Here is a 26,948-nt window from a genome sequence, read left to right on the forward strand (position 1 = left end):
ATGGCCGGGGCCCCGCTGCTGGAGGCGCTGGGCCGCTTGTGGCAGGTGCAGGCCCAGCTCGGCAGCGGTGCCTCCGCCTCCGTCTTCCGCGTGAGCTGCTGCGGGGACCCGCGCGCTCTGCTCGGCGCCGTCAAGGAGTTCGTGCCCCCGGCGCGGCCCGGGCCTGCCGCCCGCAGCGCCCCGGAGTACGGCTTCGGCAAGGAGCGCGCCGCGCTGGAGCAGCTGCGGGGCCACCGCAACATCGGTAACGGGACCCCCCCTACCCTACCCCCCCCCCGGGCAACATCGGTAACGGGACACCCCCCCCCCCCCCGGCAACATCGGTAACGGGACTGGCCCCCCCCGGGACCCTGCACAACATCAGTAATCAGGACCCCCCCGCCTCCCAGCAGCGTTGATCGCCGGCACTGGCCAGGACACCTAGCACCTCCCTGCAACATGTAACCTGAACCGCCCCCCCACACACAACATCAGTAAAGGGACCTGTGGCCTGGGACTGTCCCTGTGTTGGGGGCTGGGGGGTTGGCTGCAACTCTTCCCCCCCTTGTAACATCAGTAAGCAGAACAACCTTCCAAAAAATTAGTAACAGACAGCCTCTTGTGCTACTTGGTGGGACCCTCTGCCCACCACCCCAGCATCTGTAACCAGGGCCCACCCTGCATCCTCTGGGCCAGGACCCCACCACAGTAACCAGGACCAGCTGGGGCCTCCTGCATGGCCAGCCCTAGACTCCCTGTCCCTCTAATATCGGTAGCCAGGGCCACCTGGGAACCCCTGTGTGCTCCAGCCAGGAGCCCCTGCACTCCCTGGCAACATTGGTAACCGGGGCCAGTTGGGACACCCCTCATCTTCCTCTCCCCCCCCCCCCCCGTTTAGACCCCATACTCTACCCCATCCCTGCCGCAACATTGGTAACCAGGACCCCACCCCACTACCCCCATACTCTACCCCATCCTACCCCCAGCAACATTGATAATGGGACCCTCTAGCCCCCTAGGCTGTGGACCCCCCCTGAATTCCATGACACCCCCCCCCCAGCAACATCAGTAACCGGGATTTGCTGAGACATGCCCCACACTCCCCCAGCAACATCAGTAACCAGGATTCCCCTGAACTCTCTGGCCAGGACCCCTGAGTAACTGGGATTGGGTCTGGACCCCCCTGCAACACAGGTACCTGGGACCCCTGGCATCCCTCTCCCAGGACAGGACCCCCTACATGCACACATCAGTAATCAGGACCCCTGGCACTGCCTACAGGCCAGGCCTCCATGGTCATGACCCTTCCCACAACATCCATAACCAGGATCCCCCACGCAACATGGGTAACCGGGACCCCACTCATGGTAACCGGGATCACCTGGGGCCTTCTGCATGCCTGGACTGGGACCCCCTGCACTCTCCCCCAACATTTGTAACCAGGACCCTCCCTGCATCCCACAACCTGGACCCCCCACCCCAGTAACTGGGACCGGCCAGGACCGCTCCTCCTAATCCTTGCAACATCTGGGACTCTGCCATGACCTCCTGGTCAGCACCCCCTCCCCCCCATACTCCCACCCCCACAACTTCAGTAACTAGGCTGGGACCCGACCCCCAGCACCTCCAGCTGGGACCCTATGTAAAATTGGTAATCAGGACCCCTGCTAGTCCTCTGGGCTAAGACCCTCCTGGGCCCCCTACTCGCACCCCCAGTAACTAAGACAGGGCTGGGACAGGACCCCCATACCCTCCCACAACATCAGTGATCAGGATTCAGGACCCCTGCACCCCAATCTCCCCACAACACTGCTAACTGTGGTACCCCCACCCTCCGGTACAGAACCACCGACCCCCTGTCCCTACTGCAACATCAGTAGCTGGGATCCCTACTGCCTCATGAACCAGAACCCCCCAGGCCTACCACTGCATCAGTAACCAGGGCCCCCCGATCCCACTCTGCAACGTCAGTAACAGGGACCCTGCCAGCCCTGGCCCCTCTCTCCCTGCATCCTCATGGCATCAGTAACAGGGACCCTGAACCCTACCAGCCCTGGCCCCCCTCTCCCTGCACCCCCATGGCATCAGTAACAGGGACCCAGGCCCCTGCCAGCCCTGGTCCCCCTCTCTCTGCCCCTCCACAGCATCAGTAATGGGGACCCTGGCCCCTGCCAACCCTGCCCCCCCCTTCCCCCTGCACCACCACAGCACATCCTCCTCTCCACACGCTACAACATCAGTAATTGGGCTGGTCCAACTGGGCTGGAATGCTCACCTCCATTCACCACCACCACAGTATCGGTAACAGGGCCAGTACCCCCACCAGGCCTGGCCCCCCCACCATAACATCAGGGACTACAACCCTTCAACAACATTGGTAACCAGGGTCTCTTCCCTCACTAGCTCACAACCCTGTACCGCCAGGCCAGTGGTGCTCTATCTCCAGCTATAATGTCAGTAACCGGAACGGGGCCCCTCTTACTGCAGCATGAGGTAACTGGGACCCCCTGCATGGGCTAGGACCTCCCCAAGATAGAGACTGCCACTCCCCTACTGCAACATCGGTAACCAAGATTCTTCCCCCCTCCCCCCCCTCCCCCCCGTCTTTGATCCCTCTGCAATATCAGGAGCCAGGACCCAACTGCCCTGGGACAGAGATCTACCCACCATCACAACACGAGTAACCTGGACCCCCCACCATTCCCTGGGATCTTCCACCAAGCCGAGACACACACACCCCAACTGCAACATCAGGAGCTCTCTAACCCGAGCTCTCCTGAGCCAGGATGGGGACATTACCCTCCCTGCCCCAGCGACATCCTGATGGGGGCCCCCACTGCAATGTTGGAAATGGGCTGGGACCCCTTCCTGGGGAACTGGATACACCTGCTCCCTACAGCAGCCTGAGGAACTATGCCAGGGTCACCTCCTAGGGCTACCGACCAGTCCCCTGCAGCACTGGGCATGGGAATGCCCTCTGCACAACTCGCCCACTGCAGCAGTGGTAATCAGGTCAGACCAAGGACAGCCCCAGTCCCCCACGTGGGCAGGCTGTGCTTTGGGCCAGGGTGGGATCTGAAGCTGGGGGGTGCTTTGTACCCTCCTGTGTTCTAGGGCTTTTCATCCTGCAGCATCTGGCAGATCAGTGTGGAGGGGGGGTCTGCCCTGAGACCAGGTGCCACCTATATGCTGCTGCAGGCTGCTATGCCCTGCCTCCCTGTGCCCATGCTGGGTGGGGGAAGGGAAAAGTGATGAAGCATGCATCCAGCCTCTGGCAGAACCAGTAGGAGTTTTGAATAATCTGCTGGTTCCTTGCTTGGAGTCCAAAGTGCAAATGTAGCAAGAAAAGGGTTAGCAGGCTGGCTCTGTACGCTCCCAAACCAGCCCGTTCCCTCTTCCCCTCCCCACCACGACAGTGCAGGTCTCATGTGAGGGGAGAGGCAGGCATCAGAGGCCTGTCTGTGCTGGGGGATTTCCAAGCCCAGCTGAGCAAGTTCTTTGCTTTCAGCCTCCGTATGCTCCCTCACTGATCTAAAGGGAAGCAGAACGGGTCTGATGCTCAACTTGGAGTCACTTTGAATTCACCAGCTTTGCCCTTGTCTGATTCCAGTGACGCTGTACGGCGTGTTCACCAACCACTTCTCTGCAAATGGCCCTTCTCGCTGCCTCCTGCTGGAGCTGCTGGACATCAGTGTGTCAGAGCTGCTTCTCTACTCCAGCCATCAGGGTTGCTCCATGTGGATGATCCAGCACTGTGCCCGTGATGTGTTAGAGGCCCTGTCTTTCCTTCACCACAAAGGCTATGTGCATGCAGACCTCAAGCCACGCAACATCCTGTGGAGCGCAGAGGAAGAGTGCTTTAAACTCATTGACTTTGGGCTTAGCTTCAAAGAGGGGTATCAGGTTTGGAACACTGTTTATAGGAGCACTTAATTCTGTTTCACTGTGCTGTGATCCTGTCAACTGTCTGCAGCTATGTGGATTTGCTGGGCTGGTGACTCTTTAGGGGTTACCCGTCTCTGTGGATCGTTACTGAGCCAATGATCCAGCTCTGTAGGAATGTAGGGATTGAAGACCCAGTCGGACCAGTGGTCCATATTGTGGCCGATAACCAGATGCTTCAGAGGAAGGTGCAGCTAGGAAGTAGTAGGCCCCTAGGGTCAGTTTCTTCCTAAACCCAGATAGCTAGTGCCTGGCCTGTGCCCTGGAACATGAGCTTGTATCTCATCTAACAGGATGCAGATGTTCCCATTATCCATGTAAATATCTAATCCTTCTCTTGATCTTAGTCTCTTGATACCTTGTGGCTGTGTATTCCTCAGGGTGATTAAACATTGGGTTTAAATGCCTTTTTTAAATGTGTTGCTTTTCAGTTTCACAGACAGTCCCTTGTTCTTGTATTGTGCAAGAGGGTAAACGGGTGCATAAATCTACAGGCTCTCCTCTAGCATTCCTTATTTTATGTACGACCATTACCCTATGTCCCTTCTTATTCACCTCCTGCTTAACAACCCTCATCTTTTCAGTCTCTCCTATGAAAATCTCACTGTCACTCAGTTTTCACCCATCTTTTGACCTCTTTTTCTGCTATGTGCCTTCCAAGATAGGGTGATGCTATTAATGAATCCTCGCATTCTGTTTGATCTTTTGACTGCCGCTTCACATTGAGCAGATTTTCATTGAGCTCTTTGCAAGGATGTCCTGGTTCCTTTTCCATATGCCTAGCATTAATATGGAGCCCGCCCACCCCTGCCCCCGGTGTATGGACAGTTCAGGTTATTTATCCTGATGTGCACTACCGTGCATTTATCAACACCAACTTTCATCTGAAACCATGCAGCCTCCATTCACCCAGCTCTGTTAGACCCCTTTTGGTGCTTCAGGCTTTACTTGTCTCAGCTAACTTAAACCATGTTGTCATCTGTAAATCTCGTCATCTTCCTGGGCAGCCCCTTTTCTGGATCATTCATATGTTAAACAGCACTAGTCCTCCTAAGGAGCCGTAGGACACCTCACTGTTAACATATGACACTAATTTACCTCTCATCTGGGACTACTTAGTTTCCTTAATAGCTTCCTGTGAGGGGTCTGTCAGAGGGATTTTGAAGTCCAGATTGCCTGTCAGCTGGTTCTCCTTCATCCACCTTGTGGCTGACACCCACTAAGAATAGTAGTAGACAAGACTGACATGATTTTCTTTTTCAGAAGTGGTGGTGGTTTGTCCCTCTTGTATCCTGTTCATCTAGATGTTCTATGATTCAATTATTTCAACCACTTGGCCTGGTACTGAAAGCAAGGCTCACTGTCTGATTGCCAAGGTCATCCATTTGATTTGCTATCTTTGAGCTCTCTGGTACAGTAGCTGATTTTAATGAGCATATTTTAGTTAGTGGCATGGCCAATTTGCTCTGAAGTGCTTTCGGGACCTGTGACTGTCTGCCATGCTGTGCTAGTGACTTGTTACTCTGCCTAGCAGAATGTGTTGAGGTTTTCCCGTCACGTTTGCTCCTCTAATTCCTTCTTAACCATCCTAATGCGCTTCTTGTATTTGGACCTTTCTGCTGGGCTGAATTTCCTGGTTTTGGTGTTGGGAGCCATCCAGGTTGACCTGAATAACCTCGAGCCTTGCCATGAGAACAGACTGAAGCTGGCTTGTCCTCTTCCCCCTGTTGTTTAGGTGCGTAAGTGCCTTCTGTGACCACTAGGGCTGCTTGTCTGTGATTTTTAATTTCCTCACTTCTGACTCTTGGGCCTCTTTGACATGGTTCTCCTCTTTTAAATAAAAATATCTCCCTTTCTATCACTTAAAGCTAGGGGGTGCTGGGCTTTTAGAGAGGTTCTCTGGTAAAATGAGGTCTCGACCACTTGTGGTTACCAGTGATCTTGGCTCTTCCCGATTGCAGAGGTGGCTAAATTCCAGATTTGGGAATTATATTTGGCCTATATCCTCTCGGTTTTAGCTAGCCAGTGTTATCTTTCTGCCCTAAGCTGCTGTTTAGTTGGGTGGTTAAACCTTGGCCGTGTTTTGCTTCAAACATGTCTGCACTTAGAGTGGGTGAAGGGATCTTTTTATACCGCTCGTATGTCAGTTTGAAGTTTACAAGCCACTTTGGGCTCCTTCGGATGAAAGGCACTTTGTGAGAATAAATCTGCAAGAGATGTACAGTCAATTAGTTGAACTGAAATGAATTCTCTTTGAATGGGTTCCTGGTAAAGTTGGCTGGCTCCACACTTTGCCTGGAAAATTTAGTTTCAAACTCTTCTCTTCTGCTGTAATGCCCTGGCTTGACTCTAAAACGATGCTCCTGCGCAGCCCTATAAAGGCAAGGGGGCATGTAGTTTATTTCCTCTGCTGCCATCTCTCTTTTCTTTGAACAGGCAGCGTATAGGCATTTTACTTTCTCTTCAGTAGCAAAAGGCAGAGCTGTCGCTGCTGAACAGGAATTAATTGCTGCAGCTTTTTCTGACTGCGGGGGGAGAGGAGAGCTGGGGGGAAAGTATATTTAAGTTCCCTGCCTGCATATTACAGATGTTTGTTTAGGATTTAGCTTTAAAATATTAGTATTTGAACAGAAGCCATTATCAGTCCTCTCTGCTCTATGACATAAGCTGATCATGAGCTAGGCCCAGAAGTCCTCTCTGTCCTTATATACTGTATTAGTTTTTGGAGGAGCATTATGCGGACTTGACACCTTACTCTGAAGCATCTAGAATTCTCCTTGGCAGGAGACTGGATATCTGTTCAGGTGATCATTGGACTGGTCCAGGATGACACTGCTTGTATTGATATTGGTGCTCTGCCTTTCACTTTCATCTCCAATACAAATCACTGATGTCAAAATGAGCCACTAGCTTTCTTACTGGGAGGTGGTTCTCTCTTAAAGTGTCTCACCAAACTGCTGGCTGGGCTACCAAAACAGACTGACCTTTCTAAACTTGGCTGGCTGTTTAACACCTGGAGATTTAGCAAGCTTTTGTTAAGCTGCCCATCTCAGTGGTTCTCAAAGTTTTGTACTGGTGACCCCTTTCACATAGCAAGCCTCTGAGTGTGACCCCCCCCCCTTATAAAGTAAAAACACTTTTTAATAAATGCTGGAGGCAAAGCAGGGTTTGGGGTGAAGGCTGACAGCTCACGACCCCCCATGTAATAACCTCGCTGACCCCCTGACGGGTCCCGACCCCCAGTTTGAGAACCCCTGGCCTATCTGGAAAGGACTCTGGAAGCTGGTATAAGGGGGCGGGGGGAGGGAATTGGCTGAATCCAGGTTCTAGTATTCTATGTTCGATCTTCCTTAGGATGTGAAATACATTCAGACAGACGGGTATCGGGCTCCAGAGGCAGAGCTGCAGAACTGCCTGGCTCAGGCAGGGCTCCAGAGTGAAACGGAATGTACCTCTGCTGTAGATCTGTGGAGTCTAGGAATCGTTTTACTGGAAATGTTCTCAGGAATGAAACTGAAACATACTGTCCAATCTCAGGAATGGAAGGTGAGGAAAAGCTGCTCTTTGGATTCCCAAATCCAGGGTCATTGTTCATGCTGGAGGAGCTTGTGCTCCCTTGTTTTATCCTGCTTATATGATGCTATTCCCAATGCCCAGAAAATGCATTGAAACCATCCCTTTAGTTCTTTCTTCAGCCTTCTTGGGAGTTACTGTTCTGGAGCACTAAAATTGCACCTGTCCATAGGATGGGGATGTCTCTTTGGGGCCTGAATTCACACTGTGGGACGGGTGAAATGCTAAGGCTCCAGGACTGGGTCTTGTCTAGGGTCTTGTCTATACTGCAGAGTTTTGTTGCCAAAAGGCAGCTTTTGGCGACTAAACAATGGAGGTGTACACACTGCAATGCCACTTTTGGCAACAAAACTCTTCAGTTTCGGTGACAAAATCAAACCACTTCCACGAAAGGCAGAGAGCTTTTTGTGGCAAACTTAAAGTGACAAAGCATCAGTGTAGACGCTGCTGTTCATTATATCACTAGAACTAGCCTCCCCCAGTATCCCACAATGCCCGCTGTGACCTCTCTGTTCACTGTTTTGAGCTCGACTGCCGTGCAAAGCCCTTTTCAAAGCTCCAGGAAATGCTGACAGCTGAGCATGCCTGCAACAAAGACAAAATCATTAACATAAAATACTGCTGTCTCCTGCACTACACACAGAAGCAGGCAGGCAGGGGTGCGCGCGTGTGTGCATGTGTGCGCGCATGAGAGAGAGAGAGAGAGAGAGACTGCTGTGCAGAGCCAGGGAGGGAGGCGGGGGCTGATGTCGGGGATGTCCCCCTGCCTCAGGACCGGTTGCTTCTGGCGGCTGTCTGAACTTAGAGACAGCGTGCCAGCACACTCCCTCTCCCCCAACACACACACACTCTTCTCCCCCTCTCCCCCCCCCCCCCACACACTTCAGTTGAAAAGAGGCTGCCAATCTAGCAGGATGGCCAAGAAATCTACATCATATGATGCTGTACCTGCCCCAGGAGGCATTGCAAACCCTTCCCAAAGCACCCTGCGGCCAGTTGCACAGAGGGATAGCTACCCACAGTGCACTGCTCTGTCAATGCAAGAGCTGCTAGTGTGGATGCGCTCCACTGACACAAGGAGCATAGTGTGGATATGCAACAGTGGCTTAATTAGAGCGACATCACTTTTGTCAACAAAATTCTGCAGTGTACACTTAGCCTAGATCTTGGCTCTGTTTGTATAAGACTGCCAGCTTTGGTGTAACACCAGAATGGAAAGTGAAATAGATCAGTTACGTTTCTGCAAACTAGTTCAGTGGCATGGTGACAAAGCAATAACTTTCTCTGGCTTTTAGTGCGACTGTCACAATGAAGGGCTGTTTATTAACTCTAGGAGTGTACTGAGGACAGGAGAGTGCTGCAAGGCATGTCTGACTGACTGACTCCACATTTCTGCTCTGAAATGGTCACTTTTATTTCCAGCTCCTCTCTTGGCAGTAGGCATCATTCAGAAAGACTCTCAGTAAGGAACTGAAAAATGTGTCACAGACTGTGAAATAAGCTCATCCCTGTGAAATCTGATCTCCCCCTTCTGCTGGAGCCTCCCAGCTGGAGGCTCCTAACTGCTAGTCCAGGCTGAGCTAGGGAGAAACAGGACTTGTCCTTCCCCTGCACAGCTGCTCTCAGTGGGGAGATCAGACTTACCTCCAAAGGCAGCACAGAAGTGAGGGTGGTACACCCTCACTTCTGCGCTGCAGCAGCCATGTAGCTGGGCTCGGGGCTTCCACCCCACAGCTTCTGGCCGGACTCAGGGCTTCCACCTCCCATGGCTTGGGGTGCTGGTGCTTGCCCCCCCTACCTGCAGCTCAGAGTGCCCAAATTGGCCAGGACCCATGCTTTAATCCGCCACTGGCCAGTGCTAGCCTTTAGTAGCCCCTGGCTGGGGTGTTCCCACCAGCACTGGGAGATCAGACTCACCTCCACCTCTGGGAGCCTCCTCCTGCTGCAGGAAGCTCTGGAGCTGCTACCTTCAGAGCCCAGCTCTGCACAGAAGTGAGGATGGCAATCCTGTGACCTTCCTACAACAGCTTTGCAAACCCCCCCCCCCCCATGATCCCCTTTTGGGTCAGGACCCCCATGATTACAACAATGAAATTTCAGATGTAAACATATGAAATTGTGAATTTGACCAATTTTAAAACCCTCTGGCCATGAAATTGACCATAATGGACCATGAATTTGGTAGGGCCCTACCCATAGGAAATGCCCCCTCAGTCTCAGCGTTTTGGTGAATGTTCACCCCAGGATTTTATTTTCCTTCTAACCCTGGCTGCTTTTGCTTTCCAGACAAACAGTTCTGCCATCATTGATCACATTTTTGCCAGTGAAGGTGTGGTAAATTCAGCCATCCCAGCCTATCACCTCAGAGACCTTATCAAGAGGTATATTGCAAATAGCAAATGTTACATGTTACTCTGAGGTACACGTATGCTGATCCAAGCAGTACTGTTCTACTTGTAAAGGTTTGTCTTGCATTCAGATACCAAGGAGTCTTGCAGTCCTTGCCTAGGCTGCCTACTCTCCTGAAACTTTCCCATGGTTGTGCTGGCAGTGCAGCTCCAGGAGTGCCTGACTCCTGGTATTCTAATTACTGTGTGAGCAGGGCTGCACAGAGTGGGTGTAGAGAACATTGGTGGCCTGCCTATGCTAGCACTCCCATTGTTGCCGTCCGGGGAATGGGGTGATGGGGAACTTGTATAAAAATATTGATGGTGATGAGGCGTTGGCAGCATCTCTTTAAGCCAGTAGATGAAACATGTTTGGAAAAATGCCTTCCCTGTGATGTCAATAAGGTCCAAATAGGAGCATCTGCAGTTCCTAAGTTAGTAGAGGAGAGGGCTCAGCGCCGCTGCTGCTGCTCTGATCCTTCCCAAGTAGCAGCAGAGTAAATCAATAACTCTAGCAGCAAAGAAACTGACTTGACTGCCTGGTGGGCTGCAATGGAGCTCCAGTCATGTCACTTCCCTGCTGCTAGTGGGGGAAGCTCTGAGCAGCAGCTGAATCAGAGTTCCCCTGGGGAAGAGGACCTAAAAACAGAGGCTGGGGGAGGGGATAGACGTTTGTCCCTGAGCATCCAGTGTTGTGAGCCCCAGTGATCACAGCTTTCCCCAGAAGGTTCTAGGTCACTGTGGCACGGTCGCCTGCCATCCTGTAAATGGGAATATGCAGAGGCTTTTCAGAGAACAGCCATCTCACTGTGAAAGGGTAGACTCTGGAGCAGCCATAGGGCAGCATCTGTAGGAGAATATTCAATCATGGACCTGTAGCTAGAAATGGTTATAACTGATGGTATAAATGAAACCACTCATCAGCATGGCCTGTGCTAAAATCTAAGTGTCGCTTTCCAAACTCAGTTTTGGTAGAGGAGTCTGGAAAAGTTACTCACCAAACACTCCTGTAAGAAGCCCTTTAAGGTGCTTGTAACGCCGAAATTCTCAGAGACTATGAACAAAAGAAAGTGCACAGAAATCCCACGTGTGTGAGTGCTGTAAGGGGGCAGATGTGCTGTGGGGTTTGTACGTAAGGTTCCAGTCTCACTTGAAATGCAGATCTCATCACTGCCTTTGCTGTGGGGATGCTGTGTGCAAAAACATGACGTCTCCCTTTGTCTTCTAGCATGCTTCATGATGACCAAGCGAAAAGAGCCACTGCTGCAAAGGCCCTGTGCAGCCCCTTCTTCAGCATTCCCTTCGGTAAGTTGTGTAGTTCCATCCGCCTCAGGCTTCTAACATCAAGGGCAAGGAGCCCTTGTGTCCAGCTGGAATTGTTTTGCCCCTCAGGCTTTCTTCACTTATTCTCCCTGGGTTGGTCTTTTGTGCCTGATGGCAGCCACCAGTCCTCTGCAGCACAGCTGCTTCAAACTTTGCCCATGCTTCACCCTGTGCACAGGATCCGACTGTGGCCTGTCTCCCTAGCTGGAGGCCACAAAGTGTTGGTCTCCCTCTAGAAGGGCAGGCAGGCACTTTTCACAGATTCTGCTTAACTTAGACAAAACCAGCATTTACTTGACCACCCAAAGAAGAAGGGTAACCAGTAATATGTGCCTGTTATGGGTACTATGAAAAGCCCTTTTGGGTAGCCTTGAGCTCTAGATGCCGGGGTAAGCAGATAGATATATAGATATAGATATATGGTTACCTTGTTTCCCACTTAGGCCTGGTCTACACTAGTAAATTAGGTCAGTATAACTATATCGCTCGGGTGTGAAAAATCCACAGCCTCTGAGCAATGCAGTTAAACCAAACTAACCCCTGGCGCAGTCGTTGATGGGAGAATTCTCCCACTGTCCCGTAGAGGTGGATTACCTACATCAGTGGGAGAAGCCCTTCCATCAGGGCGTAGGTAATGTCTTTACTGCACTACAGCGGCGCGGTTGCAGCATTTTAAGTGTAGACAAGGCCTGAGTATGAATCTCGGGGCTTTTGAAGCACCATGGGGGGGGGGGGGGGGGGGAGGGGAAGCCGTCTGACAGTGGCTTCTGTTAGTGCCTCATCAAATTAAGCTTGTTAGCAGCTGAGCAATGTCAATACACTGCCCACGGAAGGCAGCAGTGTGGTCCAGTGGATCAGGCACGAGTGGGAGTCAAGTCCTCCTTCTGGGGACTACATAGCAAATCACACTGCATGCTGGTGTTGGGGTCACTGCGTTGCTCAGTCAGCACTGCCCTCTTGGATCCAACAGTGTGATTTCCTCTTCAGTTGAAATGGAAAGGCCATCTGCGCCAAATCGCATGCTGGGTCACAAGCTTCCAGCTGGAGAAAAGTCGGGAACACTCCTGCCTCTTTGGAGTCTTGACCCTCTCCATGTTGTGTCCAATTACCCTGCCTCCCCGCCCCCGAATATCTGTCAGTCCCCCCAGGAGCTGCACACATGGCTTTGCCTTCTGCTTTAGCTCTTTAGGCAGCACAGCTGTACTCCTTATTCATTAGTGCCAGTGTAAATTATTAGCAGGTGTGGAGCCTCTCGCCTCTGGGCTGGCAAGTGGCTTCTGCTGAGTCTCTGCAGCTTTCCCTGAGCTGTGTGAAGTCTGGGGTGGAGAGGCTTGCAGAAGAGGAAGCTTCTCAAAGCTCAGAGTGGCCCTGGAACATAAGAACTGCCATACTGGGTCAGACCAAAGGTCCATCCGACAGTGGCCAGTGCCAGGTGCCCCAGAGCGAATGAACAGAGCAGGTAATCATTGAGTGATCCATCCCCTGTCACCCATTCTCAGCTTCTGGCAAACAGAGGCTAGGGACACCATCCCTGACCATCCTGGCTAATAGCCATTGACGGACCTATTCTCCATGAATTTATCTAGTTCCTTTTTGAACCCTGTTATAGTCTTGGCCTTCACAACATCCTCTGGCAAAGAGTTCCACAGGTTGACTGTGCGTTGTGTGAAAAAATACTTCCTTTTGTTTGTTTTAAACCTGCTGCCTATTAATTTCATTTGGTTACCCCCTAGTTCTTGTGTTATGAGGAGTAAATAACACTTCCTTATTTCATGCTCAGTCATGATTTTATAGACCTCTAGCATATTCTCCCTTAGTCATCTCTTTTCCAAGCAGTAAAGTCCCAGTCTTATTAATCTCTCCTCATATGGCAGCCATTCCATACCCCTAATCATTTTTGTTGCTCTTTTTTGAACCTTTTCCAATTCCAATGTCTTTTTTTTTTTTTTTTTTTTTTTTTTTCCCCTGAGATGCGGCATGCAATAATATGTGGACGTACCATAGTTTTATATTGAGGCAGTATGATATTTTTATACCTTATCTATCCCTTTCCTAATGATTCCCAAGATTCTGTTTGCTTTTTTGACTGCCGTTGCACATTAAGTGGATATTTTCAGAGAACTATCCACAATGACTCCAAGATCTCTTTCTGGAGTGGTAACAGCTAATTTAGACCCCATGATTTTATACGTATAATTGGGATTATGTTTTCCAATGTGCATTACTTTGCTATTTTGTTGCCCAGTCACCCAGTTTTGAGAGATCCTTTTGTAGCTCTTCGCAGTCTGGCTGGTACTTAACTATTTTGAGTAGTTTTGTATCATCTGCAAATTTTGCCACCTCACTGTTTACCCCTTTTTCCAGATCATTTATGAATAGGTTGAATAGGAGTAGGCCCAGTACAGATCCCTGGGGGACCCCCCTATTTACCTCTCTCCATTCTGAAAACTGACCATTTATTCCTACCTTTTAACCAGCTACCAATCCATAAGAGAACCTTCCCTGTTATTCCATGACAGCTTACCTTGCTTAAGAGCCTTTGGTGAGGGACCTTGTTAAAGGCTTTCTGAAAATCTAAATACACTATATCCACTGGATCCCCCTTGTCCACATGTTTATTGACCCCCCTCAAAGAATTCTCGTAGACCTTGGTGGAACACCTTGGTTTGTGAGGGCTCAGGCCAGTAGCTTCATTCGAGCCGGCAGCCTTGGGCTGAGGACAGCTACTCTGGGCAGGCTCAGTGCCTGGCTGGTTGGGGAGCATGTTAACACTTTTCCTGTTTTGTGAGGGATTTGGGTTGCATTTGAAGTATTATCTCCCCAGCTACCTGGAAGTGCTCTGCCTGGCAGACTTTTTGAGCCAGGGCTCCTCCCACTTTTAGAGAGTACAACTTCTGCATCTCAGGGTCATTTTTGGCCCTTTCCTGCTGAAAGACAGCGGCAGGCTCTAGATGGCTCTTCTGTCCACCTGCCCCCGAGGGCATTACGGTCAGACTGCGCAACAGCTCTTGAGCCCAAAAGAATGAAGGCATGTGTATGTGAAGGTTCGGGGCTTTGGGAAGGCAAGGAGCTTTGATGCATTGACACTAGGGCATTGTGGTTAAAGCACTGGACTGTGACCCAGAAGATCCAGGTTCGGTTTGTGGCTGGCCGAAGGCTTCCTACGTGACCCTGGGCAAGTCTTGTAATTTCTGTGACCATTTCTCCATATGTAAAATGGGGCTCATACTTCAGGTCAGACTAGATGACCATATTGGTCCCTTCTGACCTTAAAGTCTATGAGTCTATGAGAAGGATATAGCTATGACTGCTTGCAACACTACAGCTCTGGGGCTGTGTAAGATCTAGTGTAGGCTCATAGCGTTTTAAGGCATTTAGGACCCTCTGGGCTGCCCACCTAATAACACAGGCCATACGGTTGCGCTAGAGCAGATCTTTTAGAAGGCCATCACTTAGTCATGCTCTAAAGACTCCAAGTGCAGGAGACCCCAGCCCAGCCCGTGTGAGTTGTTCCAATGGCTCAGCACCCGAGGTGTTTCAAAACATTGTCATATTTTCAGTTTGAAATTTGGTGATTTCCATTTCCAGCTGGAGAATCTTGTTCTGCCTTTTTGTCTGCTAGATTAAAGAACCTGCTGCTCTCAAGAGTCTTCTCCCTACACAGGGTCCATCTACACTGCACTGAAAAACCTGCAGCGCTGAGTCTCAGAGCCCAGGTCAACTGACTCGGGCTGTGGGCTGAAAATAGTAGTGTAGACGCCTGGGCTCTGAGACCCAACCATCTCATGGGATTTTGGAGCCCGGGCTCCAGCCCAAGTCTGACTGTCTGCACTGTAGTTTTTAGCCCTGCAGCCTGAGCCCCAGGAGCCCGAGTCAGTTGACCCAGGCCAGCCGCAGCCGTGCCCATGGGTCTTTTGTTGCAGGGTAGATGTAGCCATAGGGACTTGTAGACCGTGATCAAGTCATCTGCTAACCTTTTCTTCAGTAAACTAGACAACTGTTAGGTCGGCTTTCCAGACCTCAGATTATCTTTGTAGCTCTGTTCTGAACGTCTCCATTTTGTAGCCTCCTTTTTGAGGTGTGGACACCAGAACTGGATGCAGTATTCCATTACGGCTTGGTGCCATAGAACATGAGGTGGTCCTGGGCTTTTGCGTTGTGTCGATGTAGTAAAGACACTGGCACACCCACTGAGGCCTTCTGGCAGGTTGGCATGTTGGTGCCAAGCAGCAGAGATGCTCCATCACAGCAGTGTTACTGGGCTCTAAAGTGGTGAGCCTCTGGAGAAATGCCATGGGGCTGAGGCCTGAGCTGTCTTCTGAGACATCTGGTAGCTATCACCATTTAAAGCATCATCCTCACTTCCCCAGGCTCTGAGGTGCCCACCAGCTTGAGGCTTTTCTAGCCACAGCAGCGGTACAATGTCCTTTGAAGTGCTGGACAGTGGGAGGCAGCACAGATACATCTGTGGTCATCCCGCCACGCTGTCTCCCCCTGCATACCAGCCAGGCTGAGCTACAGTAATGACTTGACAGGAGAAGTCAGCTGAGCCCCTAAGAGCCAGGTCACTGCACCCAGATCTGTTGGATTCTGCTCCCAGATGAGCATGGAAAGCAGAGAGGCAAGGCTTTCCAGCACCAGGAAACAGGCTGCAAGAAATCCACCTTCCCTGGGCCACCACCACGTGGGAGCTATGTAACCTCTCCAGGGGTCTAGGCCAGTGCGTATCTCGTTAACAAAGCAACTGAACAGTGTTAGCTGGCTAATGCTAAATAAAAGAACTTGCATCTCCACAGCCTGAGATGCAGAAAAGCAGCACTTCTGCCAGATCAGACCTGTCAGCTCAGCCCTGGGTCCCATTTCTTCATCAAAGCTCCTGGTGCCTGATTCACTGAAGTCTTGGGCACCATGTGGAGGCAGAGCCTCCTGGGAATGACAGCAGTGGGAGTCCAGGAGGGCTTGGTATTGAAGACTTCCCAACAGGAAGAATTGTGGATTTCCATTGCTTAGCGAAACACAGACGCTCGCAGTCTGGAATTAGGAGTTGCATTCCACAGCATTGTTCAAGGGGCTGTGCATTGTGGGGTCTGCAGGGGTCCCACTTGGGATGAAGCATTGAAGATTTCAACCTGGGAATGTCTTAGGCTTGGTGTTTGATGCCTTTGTCCTATTGATGGAGCAGCAGAAGCACCCTTTCCCCACCAAGACACTGACTCAGGATAGTAGACCAATGAGTTCTTCCATGTCCTGGTGCCATGCAGGGTGAAGTTTTAGGAGTATGTGTGTCTGTGTTGCTCTGGGTCACTGACAATTCCAGGGGGACCAGCATCTCAACAGTCCGCTCCCGGTGCTGTTTTACCCAGCGACCGCTCTGTCTTCTGGGATCACTGCATGGCTGGTAGGTCAGTGCTTCAGATTGTGATTCCTATATTGCAATTCCATTATAGCTTAGTTCCTAGCTCTGCTCCTTGTGACGGTCTGGTGGTATTCAAAGCCTTCCTCTGCCTGTTTGCATGGTGTGAGGCGGTGCTGCAGAAGGAAGCATTGATTGGTGCTTTCTTAGAGAGTTAATCTAGAATATCGCTTGAAGCTTTCGCTTTCACTTTTGACACAGCTGGGTCAGAGCTCCCTACAGTCCAGTTCTGCTGGGAAGTTGGCTGCACTGGGGATAGACTTGTTATCTACAATCGCATTGTGATACCCTCACTCCACAAGTCAGTTCATTTTGCTGGAGCTACCCATGGGTAGGGCCCTACCAAATTCACAGCCATGAAATATGCGTCACAGACCATGAAATCTGGTCTTTTGTGTGCTTTTACACAATACTATACAGATTTCATGGGGGGAGACCAGCATTTCTCAAATTGGGGGTCCTGACCCAAAAGGGAATTGCAGGGGAGTCACAGTATTGCCACCCTTACTTCTGTGCTGACTTCAGAGCTGGGCGGCATACCATACCATGCTACCCTTATTTCTGTGCTGCTGCTGGCAGCGACTCTGCCTTCAGAGCTGGGCTCCCAGCCCGCAGCAGCCACTCTCCAGCTGCTCAGCTCTGAAGGCAGCGCTGCCGCCAGCAGTGCAGAAGTAAGAGTAGCAATACTGCAACCTCACCTACAATAACCTTGCGACCCCTCCACAACTCCTTTTTGGGTCAGGACTCCTACAATTACAACACCATGAAATTTCAGATTTAAATAGCTGAAATCATGAAATTTACCATTTTTAAAATCCTATGACCGTGAAATTGACCAAAATGGACTGTGAATTTGGTAGGACCCTACCCATGGGTATGGTACTATTTGCTGTGAGCTGTATTGTGGGCTGGCCCCTCCTTAAGATAGGGACTGGGATTGGAGACACTTAGTAGCTAGCTCCTGAACTAGGCAACAGTGGGTCTCTGGAGAAATGCCATTTCTGTCATTTACATGTAGGAGGAGCTGCTAGTTGGCAGTTCATGGTACTGGGCTGTTCCATGCAGTCTCTGCATCCTGTGTCCAGCAGAAAAAGATGCGCCTGTATACCTAAAATAAATAAATTAATTAATGGAGATATCCTATCTCCTAGAACTGGAAGGGACCTTGAAAGGTCATCAAGTCCAGCCCCCTGCCTTCACTAGCAGGACCAAGTACTGATTTTGCCCCAGATCCCTAAGTGGCCCCCTCAAGGATTGAACTCACAACCCTGGGTTTAGCAGGCCAATGCTCAAACCACTGAGCTATCCCTACCTGTTCTCCACTTCCTTGGTAGCAAGGGTCCTGTCCAGGAGTGAGACACCATTTGAGCAGCCCTTCAGTTCTGTATTTACCTGAGTGTTGCCTCTCAATTCGGCTGCAGGTGTCAGTGACTGGTCCCATAGCAATGAGGGAATGATCACAGCGTCAATCAGCATCTAGATACATCCAGATCAGCAGTGCCTGCTGCCAAGACAAAGCTCTCTGGGCATGGTATTAGATGCCTTGTAGCTTCCTGCCAACCCTGAAGGAGTCTTCCAGGTCACGAGAGAATTCATGGGGTGTGGTGCCATCCAGCCATGTCTGACTCGGGCCAATGACTCAGTACCTCGCATAGATGTTGAGTGTCTGGTTTGAGAGGTTCATACTGAGAAAACAAGACGATCAGCGAGCAATCTTAAGTGCCTGTACGCAAATGCAAGAAGCCTGGGAAACAAGCAGGGAGAACTGGAAGTCCTGGCACAGTCAAGGAATTATGATGTGATTGGAATAACCAAGACTTGGTGGGATAACTCATATGACTGGAGTACTATCATGGATGGATATAAACTGTTTAGGAAGGACAGGCCGGGCAGAAAAGGTGGGGGAGTTGCATTGTATGTAAGAGAGCAGTATGACTGCTCAGAGCTCTGGTATGAAACTGCAGAAAAACCTGAGAGTCTCTAGATTAAGCTTAGACGTGTGAGCAACAAGGGTGATGTTGTGGTGGGAGTCTACTATAGACCACCAGACCAGGGGGATGAGGCTTTCTTCAGGCAACTAACAGAAGTTACTAGATCACAGGCCCTGGTTCACATGGGGGACTTCAATCATCCTGATATCTGCTGGGAGAGTAATACAGCAGTGCACAGACAATCCAGGAAGTTTTTGGAAAGTGTAGGGGACAATTTCCTGGTGCAAGTGCTGGAGGAACCAACTAGGGGCAGAGCTCTTCTTGACCTGCTGCTCACAAACAGGGGGAAGCAAAAGTGGATGGGAACCTGGAAGGCAGTAACCATGAGATGGTCGAGTTCAGGATCCTGACACAAGGAAGAAAGGAGAGCAGCAGAATACGGACCCTGGACTTCAGAAAAGCAGACTTTGACTCCCTCAGGGAACAGATGGGCAGGATCCCCTGGGAGAATAACATGAGGGGCAAAGGAGTCCAGGAGAGCTGGCTGTATTTTAAAGATCCTTATTGAGATTGCAGGAACAAACCGTCCCAATGTGTAGAAAGAATAGTAAATATGGCAGGTGACCAGCTTGGCTTAACAGTGAAATCCTTGCTGATCTTAAACACAAAAAAGCTTACAAGAAGTGGAAGATTGGACAAATGACCAGGGAGGTGTATAAAAAATATTGCTCAGGCATGCAGGAGTGAAATCAGGAAGGCCAAATCACACTTGGAGTTGCAGCTAGAAAGGGATGTTAAAAGTAACAAGAAGGGTTTCTACAGGTATGTTAGCAACAAGAAGAAGATCAAGGAAAGTGTGGGCCCCTTACTGAATGGGGGAGGCAACCTAGTGACAGAGGATGTGGAAAAAGCTAATGTACTCGATGCTTTTTTTTGCCTCTGTCTTCACGAACAAGGTCAGTTCCCAGACTACTGCACTGGGCAGCACAGTACGGGGAAGAGGTGACCAGCCCTCTGTAGAGAAAGAAGTGGTTCAGGACTATTTAGAAAAACTGGACGAGCAAAAGTCCATGGGGCCAGATGGACTGCATCCGAGGGTGCTAAAGGAGTTGGCGGATGTGATTGCAGAGCCGTTGGCCGTTATCTTTGAAAACTCATGGTGATCGGGGGAGGTCCCGGATGACTGGAAAAAGACTAATGTAGTGCCCATCTTTAAAAAAGGGAAGAAGGAGGATCTGGGGAGCTACATGCCAGTCAGCCTCACCTCAGTCCCTGGAAAAATCATGGAGCAGGTCCTCAAGGAATCAATTTTGAAGCACGTAGAGGAGAGGAAAGTGATCAGGAACAGTCAGCATGGATTCACCAAGGGCAAGTCATGCCTGACTAACCTAATTGCCTTCTATGATGAGATAACTGGCTCTGTGGATGAGGGGAAAGCAGTGGACGTGTTATTTCTTGACTTTAGCAAAGCTTTTGATACGGTCTCTCACAGTATTCTTGCCAGCAAGTTAAAGAAGTATGGGCTGGATGAATGGACTATAAGGTGGATAGAAAGTTGGCTAGATTGTCGGGCTCAACGGGTAGTGATCAATGCCTCCATGTCTAGTTGGCAGCCGGTTTCAAACAGAGTGCCCCAAGGGTCGGTCCTGGGGCCGGTTTTGTTCAATATCTTCATTAATGATCTGGAGGATGGCGTGGACTGCACTCTCAGCAAGTTTGCAGATGACACTAAACTGGGAGGAGTGGTAGATATGCTGGAGGGTAGGAATTGGATACAGAGGGACCTAGACAAATTAGAGGATTGGGCCAAAAGAAACCTGATGAGGTTCAACAAGGACAAGTGCAGAGTCCTGCACTTAGGACGGAAGAATCCCATGCACTGCTACAGACTAGGGACCGAGTGGCTAGACAGCAATTCGGCAGAAAAGGACCTAGGGGTTACAGTGGACAAGAAGCTGGATATGAGTCGACAGTGTGTCCTTGTTGCCAAGAAGGCTAACGGCATTTTGGGCTGTATAAGTAGGAGCATTGCCAGTAGATCGAGGGACGTGATCATTCCCCTCTATTCGTCATTGGTGAGGCCTCACCTGGAGTACTGTGTCCAGTTTTGGGCCCCACACTACAAGAAGGATGTGGAAAAATTGGAAAGAGTCCAGCGGAGGGCAACAAAAACGATTAGGGGGCTGGAGCACATGACTTACGAGGAGAGGCTGAGGGAACTGGGATTATTTAGTCTGCAGAAGAGAAGAATGGAGGGGGGGGGAGGGTTGATAGTTGCTTTCAACTACCTGAAAGGGGGTTCCAAAGAAGATGGATCTAGACTGTTCTCAGTGGTAGCAGATGACAGAACAAGGGGTAATGGTCGCAAGTAGCAGTGGGGGAGGTGTAGTTTGGATATTAGGAAAAACTTTTTCATTGGGAGGGTGGTGAGGCTCTGGAATGGGTTACCTACGGAGGTGGTGGAATCTCCTTCCTTAGATGTTTTTAAGGCCCGGCTTGACAAAGCCCTGGCTGGGATGATTTAGTTGGGGATTGGTTCTGCTTTGAGCAGGGGGTTGGACTAGATGACCTCCTGAGGTCCCATCCAACCCTGATATTCTAGGATAGTCCTGTCTCAGCAAACTCAGGGCTTGTCTACAGGAATATTTCATTTACAGCAAGCTGGGGTGTGACTCTACCCCATACTAGCCTGCTGCAGAGTAACTGTCCGCGTTGACCCTGCTGAATCGCTTTAACAGTTTATTAGTGCACTTTGATCTAGTCCACTTTGAAATGGGACTCAATCAAATCACGGTAACGAACTGTTCATGCGAATCAGCGGAGTCCACATGGACACTTTTGGGCTGGTCCACACTAACAGCCCAGTTCGAACTAAGATACGCAACTTCAGCTACGTGAATAACGTAGCTGAAGTTGAAGTACCTTAGTTCGAACTTAAAGGTACTTACCAAAGGTCCACATGCGGCAGGCAGGCTCCCCCGTCGACTCCGCCTACTCCTCTCGCGGAGCAGGAGTACCGGCGTCGACGGCGAGCACTTCCAGGATCGATTTATCGCGTCTAGACAAGACACGATAAATCGATCCCAGAAGGTCGATTGCTCCCCGCCGAACCCAGAGGTAAGTATAGACGTACCCTTAGTCCATGGCAGGCTAGTGTGGGGGTAGAGTCACACTCCAGCTTGCTGTGAACTAAATTTTCACATAGGCAAGCCCTCGGACCGGTGGTTTATACTAGAGCTCTTCCCCTTCTCCGCTGCATTCGGTCTGACGCTTAAGTGTTCGTTCCTAAATTGATCAGCTTCCTTTGGAAGCAGCCATTGCCTGTTAACTCTTTGTTCCTTCCACTCACTCTGGACTGCAGCACCTCCTGACACAGGTCTAGCGAGGTGGTGGTGGTGGTCTTGAGTCATTCTAGGACAGATAGTTGCTTAGCTGGTTAACGTTCTCCTAACGTTCTCCATCCTAGAGAGGCTGCCCCCTCCCACTTTAATTGGGAAGGCCCTATGGGTGTATCTTACATGGAATAAGGCCCTTAAAGGAGCTCATCTCCAAAACTTTCCTAGACCCCAACTAGCTGGGCAGAGTTAGAGCTGAGTGAAAACTCCAGGGACTGCCTCTTTGCTTTCCCGGCTGCTGTAACCTACAGATAAGGGCCTTGAGGGAAGGTGGGTCAGACTGCCATGGTCTCAATCTACAATCTGCCTCGTGGTCTGTTAGGGAACTTACCCCGCCTCATACCTTTGAAGGCATGGGCAGTTCTTGTTGCTTTAGGGTTTGTTAGAGGTCTTGGTTGTCTTTTGATGACGAACCATTCATTAGGATCTTGCTATTCTGTGCTGGCCTGCTGGCCTCGCTGGTCACACTGCAGCAAGAGTGCACATGGCAGGATTTCTAGGCATCCCTTGAGCTTCTTGTTCTCCAAGAGTGGCAACTTGCCTTTAAAGAAGGGACGCTTACTTTGTAATTCTGCTCTGTGAAGGGCTCACACAGGGTTCTAACTCACCTTCCACCTCCCCAGAATACGGGGCCCTACACTAAGGCAAAGGGTTGCATTTAAAAAAAACAGCACTTTTCTTTCGCCCTTGATACTGTGAACTGTGCAGTTCTCGTGGTGCAGTGGTGCACAGCTGGATTTGGAAGGGAGGTCTTGCTTCACATGCATTCAGGAACTGACAGAAAATATTCTTGGGGGAACTGAGGCTGTGACATTGGGAATAGAAGGAGCTTGTGCAAAACACTGGTCAAGAGGAGTGGGTACCTGCTTGAACATGGTACCCACGAGTGCGAATCCTGCAGTGATGGTTCGTACAGAGAAGTAGAATTGCAAGATGAGTAACTCTCCTTTCATTGACGGGGTAGAAGGGCTTTATATCCTGCTGTATAAGTAACACCTGGTCCAGCTACCTTGGCCATGGGGACCCTTGTCAATGTCTGAATCCAAGCTGAATAGCAATAATTTCAGACTTGATTCACACTGCTTCTGTGCCTTTAAAAGCACTTTCAGCCACTGTCTCTGGATAAACTAACCTTCTGGCCTTTGGGTCTCACAGGTTGCACTCAAAGCCTTCCTGGAAGGGAGGCTGGTCAATCTGCAGATTGAGGCCAGCTGCACACAGCATGGCTACAGGGTGTAATGCATGTATGTGGTGAGGGGAAACAAAACTGTACCTCCAAAAGTGTAAATACTGATACAGCCTTTCTCGCCCTCCCCCTGCTTTCCCGTTTAATGCCTTTCCTTCCATGGAACTGGGTGGTGGCAAAGCAGCTCCCCATATTGAAGATCTGGTGATGCTTCCAACTCCAGTGCTAAGGCTGCTCAATGTCTTGAGTGATGCTTCTCTTCAGAGTGAAGAAGAATATGAAGGTTGGTATCTGTATTACAGACTGCAGTGCAGTAATGTTGTCGTACAAATCCACATCCCAGAATGCTGTTGGGATCAGAGTGGGGTGAGAGTTTAGAGGCATAAGGAAAAAGGAGCGAAGAAACTCGGCTGGGATTTGAAACAAGTGCACAGGTACAGGAAGGCTGTTCCAGACGGCAGGAGTTGCAGAGAATGCTCTGAGAAGAGACTGGGCCTAGCTGATTAGAGAGGGTGACCCAGAGACTGAGGTAAGTTCATGGATGGCTAGAAGGGCTGCTTGAGCACATAACCAATGGGTCAAAGCAGCGCCAGACACCTGCATGTGCAGAACAGGGTGGGAGGGAGGGGAGAATGCTGAAATGCGTTGAGTGATGTCATTCAGACATCAGCAGAGATTTAAAATAATCTATCTGTATTGTCGTACATTAGCAACGTTGTGTAAAAAATGCAGATGCTCGGAGAAAGCTAGGAGAGCCCCCTATGGGGGTAGGCTATAGGATGAGCTCTCTTCACAAAGAGCCTGGCTTGTAGTTGCCGGGTTTCCTCCCTGCTTTAAGTGACATTATAACCCAGTACAGAGCACTCATGGAACTTCCAGCTTCTAGCTGTGCAAAACGATCAGTGAGTGCACACACCAGGCAACAGGACTGGCCCCACTCCTGTGAGCAAGCAGTGCAGCCACACGTGTCTAGTCCGTGACACTAATGTTTCCCCTCTGGGGACCCAGGCTGTCACCCTTGTCCTAGACGGGGCTTGTTCTCACTGTGCTGTAGCAGAGACTTGGTGACTGAAGGACGCAGCGCTCTGCCAGACACTATATGTCGTCTGTCTGGAACTGAGACCCCTTTAAATAACATGATTTTTCTGCTGATGCTTCTGGGACAAGCAGAATCAGTGGGTGGCCCACTGAGTGCAGGCATTTCTGGGGGCTGGGAATACTCCAGGTACAAAAGCCCCCTTGCCATGTGTTGGGAACAGAGAGCAATGCCCCTCCCCAGCCTCCATGCTCCTGGGTCTGACACCAGGTCGCTGCTGCCTCCCAGCAGCAGCCTTGTCTAAATGTTCCTGTACTTCTCCTGTGGCAATCTTTCAATCCCCTCCCTCTCCTGGTGGACAGGCGGGGGGACAGTCGGCACCGGGGAGGCAGACAGCAGCAGGGCTGTCGCCACCTCCCAAGTAGCAGGGCTATGGAGCAGAAAAGTCATTGAGACACCCCAGCGGCTAGGGAGAAATAACCGTTCCCCACCCCCACACCAAGGCTTGTGGTAGCATCTTCCCTTCAGTGCTTGACTCCTGGTGGGGAAGGTGAAGTTAATGGGGTTTAAGAAGAGCTGGAGCATCATGGGATAAGTACTCTCCTGGGCACCATGATGGGATTGCTGCCTACTATTCATGCAAGAGTGTAGGGTGCCTGAGGACCACCATGTGCTTCAATGTGCCCAAGTGGGTAGCAGGAGGAAGCTGGAGCTGGACTCCAGGCTCCCTGTAGCACCCCAGAGATCCTGTGCTTCCTATGGCCTCCCTCCCACCACAGTGCAGAGTTCAGGGAGAGCACGCTAGCTGAGCAGATTCCCTGGCTCCCCAGCTGGTATCCCAGTTTGCCACCTGCTTCCCCAGGTTCTCCCCCAGGACTCTTGTTTTCGGTTCCAGACTTGCCTCTTTAAAATCTGCAGGAGCTGCTGTGAGCCACATTGAGCACCTGGCTCCTCCTGGGCCTAGCGAGATCTGCAGAAGATCCTATAGATCAGGGGCAGGTGGAGTAGGTATGAAGATATGAAGGGTGGGGAGAGCTGGGTGGCTGCTCTCTGGAATTCCCTCCTGTAGGCTTAGCGCTTCCTTCCAGTATGTGTCCTTGCAGAGCAATGGCAGCCACTCTGTAGGCTAACCCTGATATTGCCCCTTCCTCAAAACCTGCAGCAGAAGTTCTGCCAAATCAGGGGCCAGCAGAGAATTTTTTCACCAAACTAGAGGGTATTTGGGCAAGTCATTTTTATTGAGGTAGCATTTCAGTCCATCATGAGAACTCTCCAGTGGTGGCTTAGCCACGGCCTTGCTCGGGCAAGTCACTTCACTATCTGCCCAGCCTCTGGCACGCCTTCCCTCTCCCTGCCAGGATTCTCTTGGTCTTAGCTGGGTCGCTGCCAAGCCAGCTCTGTCCAGATTCCAGCTCACTCAGACATTGGGACATCTCTGGTGTACGCAGACAAAGAAGGAGAATTAAGTGTACGATGAGAAGTGACTGATCCAGACTCAGTCGGGACTGCTCACATTCCACACAGTTGGATTGCCCTAGTGTGGTTTATAACTGGTAATAGTTTGCAAAGCACAGGCCACATGGCTTTCTCTTCCCTCAGATGTGCTGGAAGACATAAGAGAGGAGTGTCAGAAATACGGCCCGGTGGTTTCCATGCTTGTTCCAAAGGAGAATCCTGGCAAAGGCCAAGTAAGTGTGGAAGGGAAGGGGCTTGATATTTACACTGCCAGCCTGACTGTCAAGCATTAATCCTGCTGGATGAGGGCAGTACTGTGCAACTAGAAGTATCTGGTTCTGTTGTGCAGCAGCATGAATTTGGCAAGGTAGCTCAGTGCTTCCTAGCCTAAGAGATGCCAGACTAGTTTTAGGGGAGGGTTTGGGGTACAGAGTGGAGGATGAGGAAAGTGGGGTGAGAAAGGGGTGTGTTAAAATGTTCAGCGCCAACTTGCTAAATGTCTAGTCCAGAGAAATGAGGAATGGTAGGTAGAATCTTAACTGGCCCTCCCTACAGACTCGGGCTGTGTGACCCCCTTCCCTGCTGTTCTAGTCCCACGGAGTCTGCTGAGGGCACTCTGGAGCTACAGGCAAGGAAAGCAGTTCATTAGCGATAATTCCTCACTAAGGAGGAAAGGAATAAAGCCAAACTTACCCAATCAGTGAGTGATGGATGAAATCCCTAGGGTCTGTGACTCAATGGCAGTGATGCCCTTGTCTCTGTCTTTCCAGGTCTTCGTTGAATATGCAAATGCTGGTGATTCCAAAGCTGCCCAGAAATTGCTCACTGGAAGGATGTTTGATGGCAAGTTTGTTGTGGCTACGTTTTACCCCCTGAGTGCCTATAAGAGAGGGTATCTGTACCAAACATTGCTCTAGCAGCAGCAGCCATCAGGAGAGTCGGCAGCGTCTCTTCCTCATTTCAGTGTGTTCTGCAGTTGAATGTACAAAGAGCTTCCTAGCCCTGCTTTTGAGTAGTTTTGAAAGGAGATCTGCACAGGACAGAACTGGGCTTTTGCTCTCTAGTGCTGCTTTGTCCTGTACAAAGGTAGCCCATGCGGCTTTAAAATGATCTGTGTTCTGCTTGTTTGGTTACATTAGAGACGTGGCTCTTGCCTACCCTGGAAGGCTCTCGAGTGACTGGAGTAAGTAGTGGTATCGCCATCACAGGAGACTCGATATCTAAGCAATTGAGGTTAAGTCTGGTTCAGACTGTTAAAAATGTCGCTTCAGTGTCTTGACACTAATGATTGACTAATGTTTGGGGAAAGGATCTCTCTGTTAAATATT

General features: G+C 50.4%; 1 protein-coding gene across 1 annotated transcript; it reads left to right on the forward strand.

Annotated features, from left to right (window-relative positions):
* Positions 1-26,537, forward strand: UHMK1 (U2AF homology motif kinase 1). The gene is made up of 8 exons (XM_065409903.1): positions 1-244; positions 3,590-3,882; positions 7,276-7,467; positions 9,781-9,875; positions 11,110-11,186; positions 23,314-23,412; positions 25,765-25,853; positions 26,391-26,537. The coding sequence occupies exons 1-8, from the start codon at positions 1-3 to the stop codon at positions 26,535-26,537; spliced, it is 1,236 nt and encodes a 411-aa protein (XP_065265975.1).
* Positions 26,538-26,948: the final 411 nt, after the last annotated feature.

Source organism: Emys orbicularis, chromosome 8, assembly GCF_028017835.1.
Source record: "Emys orbicularis isolate rEmyOrb1 chromosome 8, rEmyOrb1.hap1, whole genome shotgun sequence".
Classification (NCBI taxonomy): Eukaryota; Metazoa; Chordata; order Testudines; family Emydidae; genus Emys; species Emys orbicularis.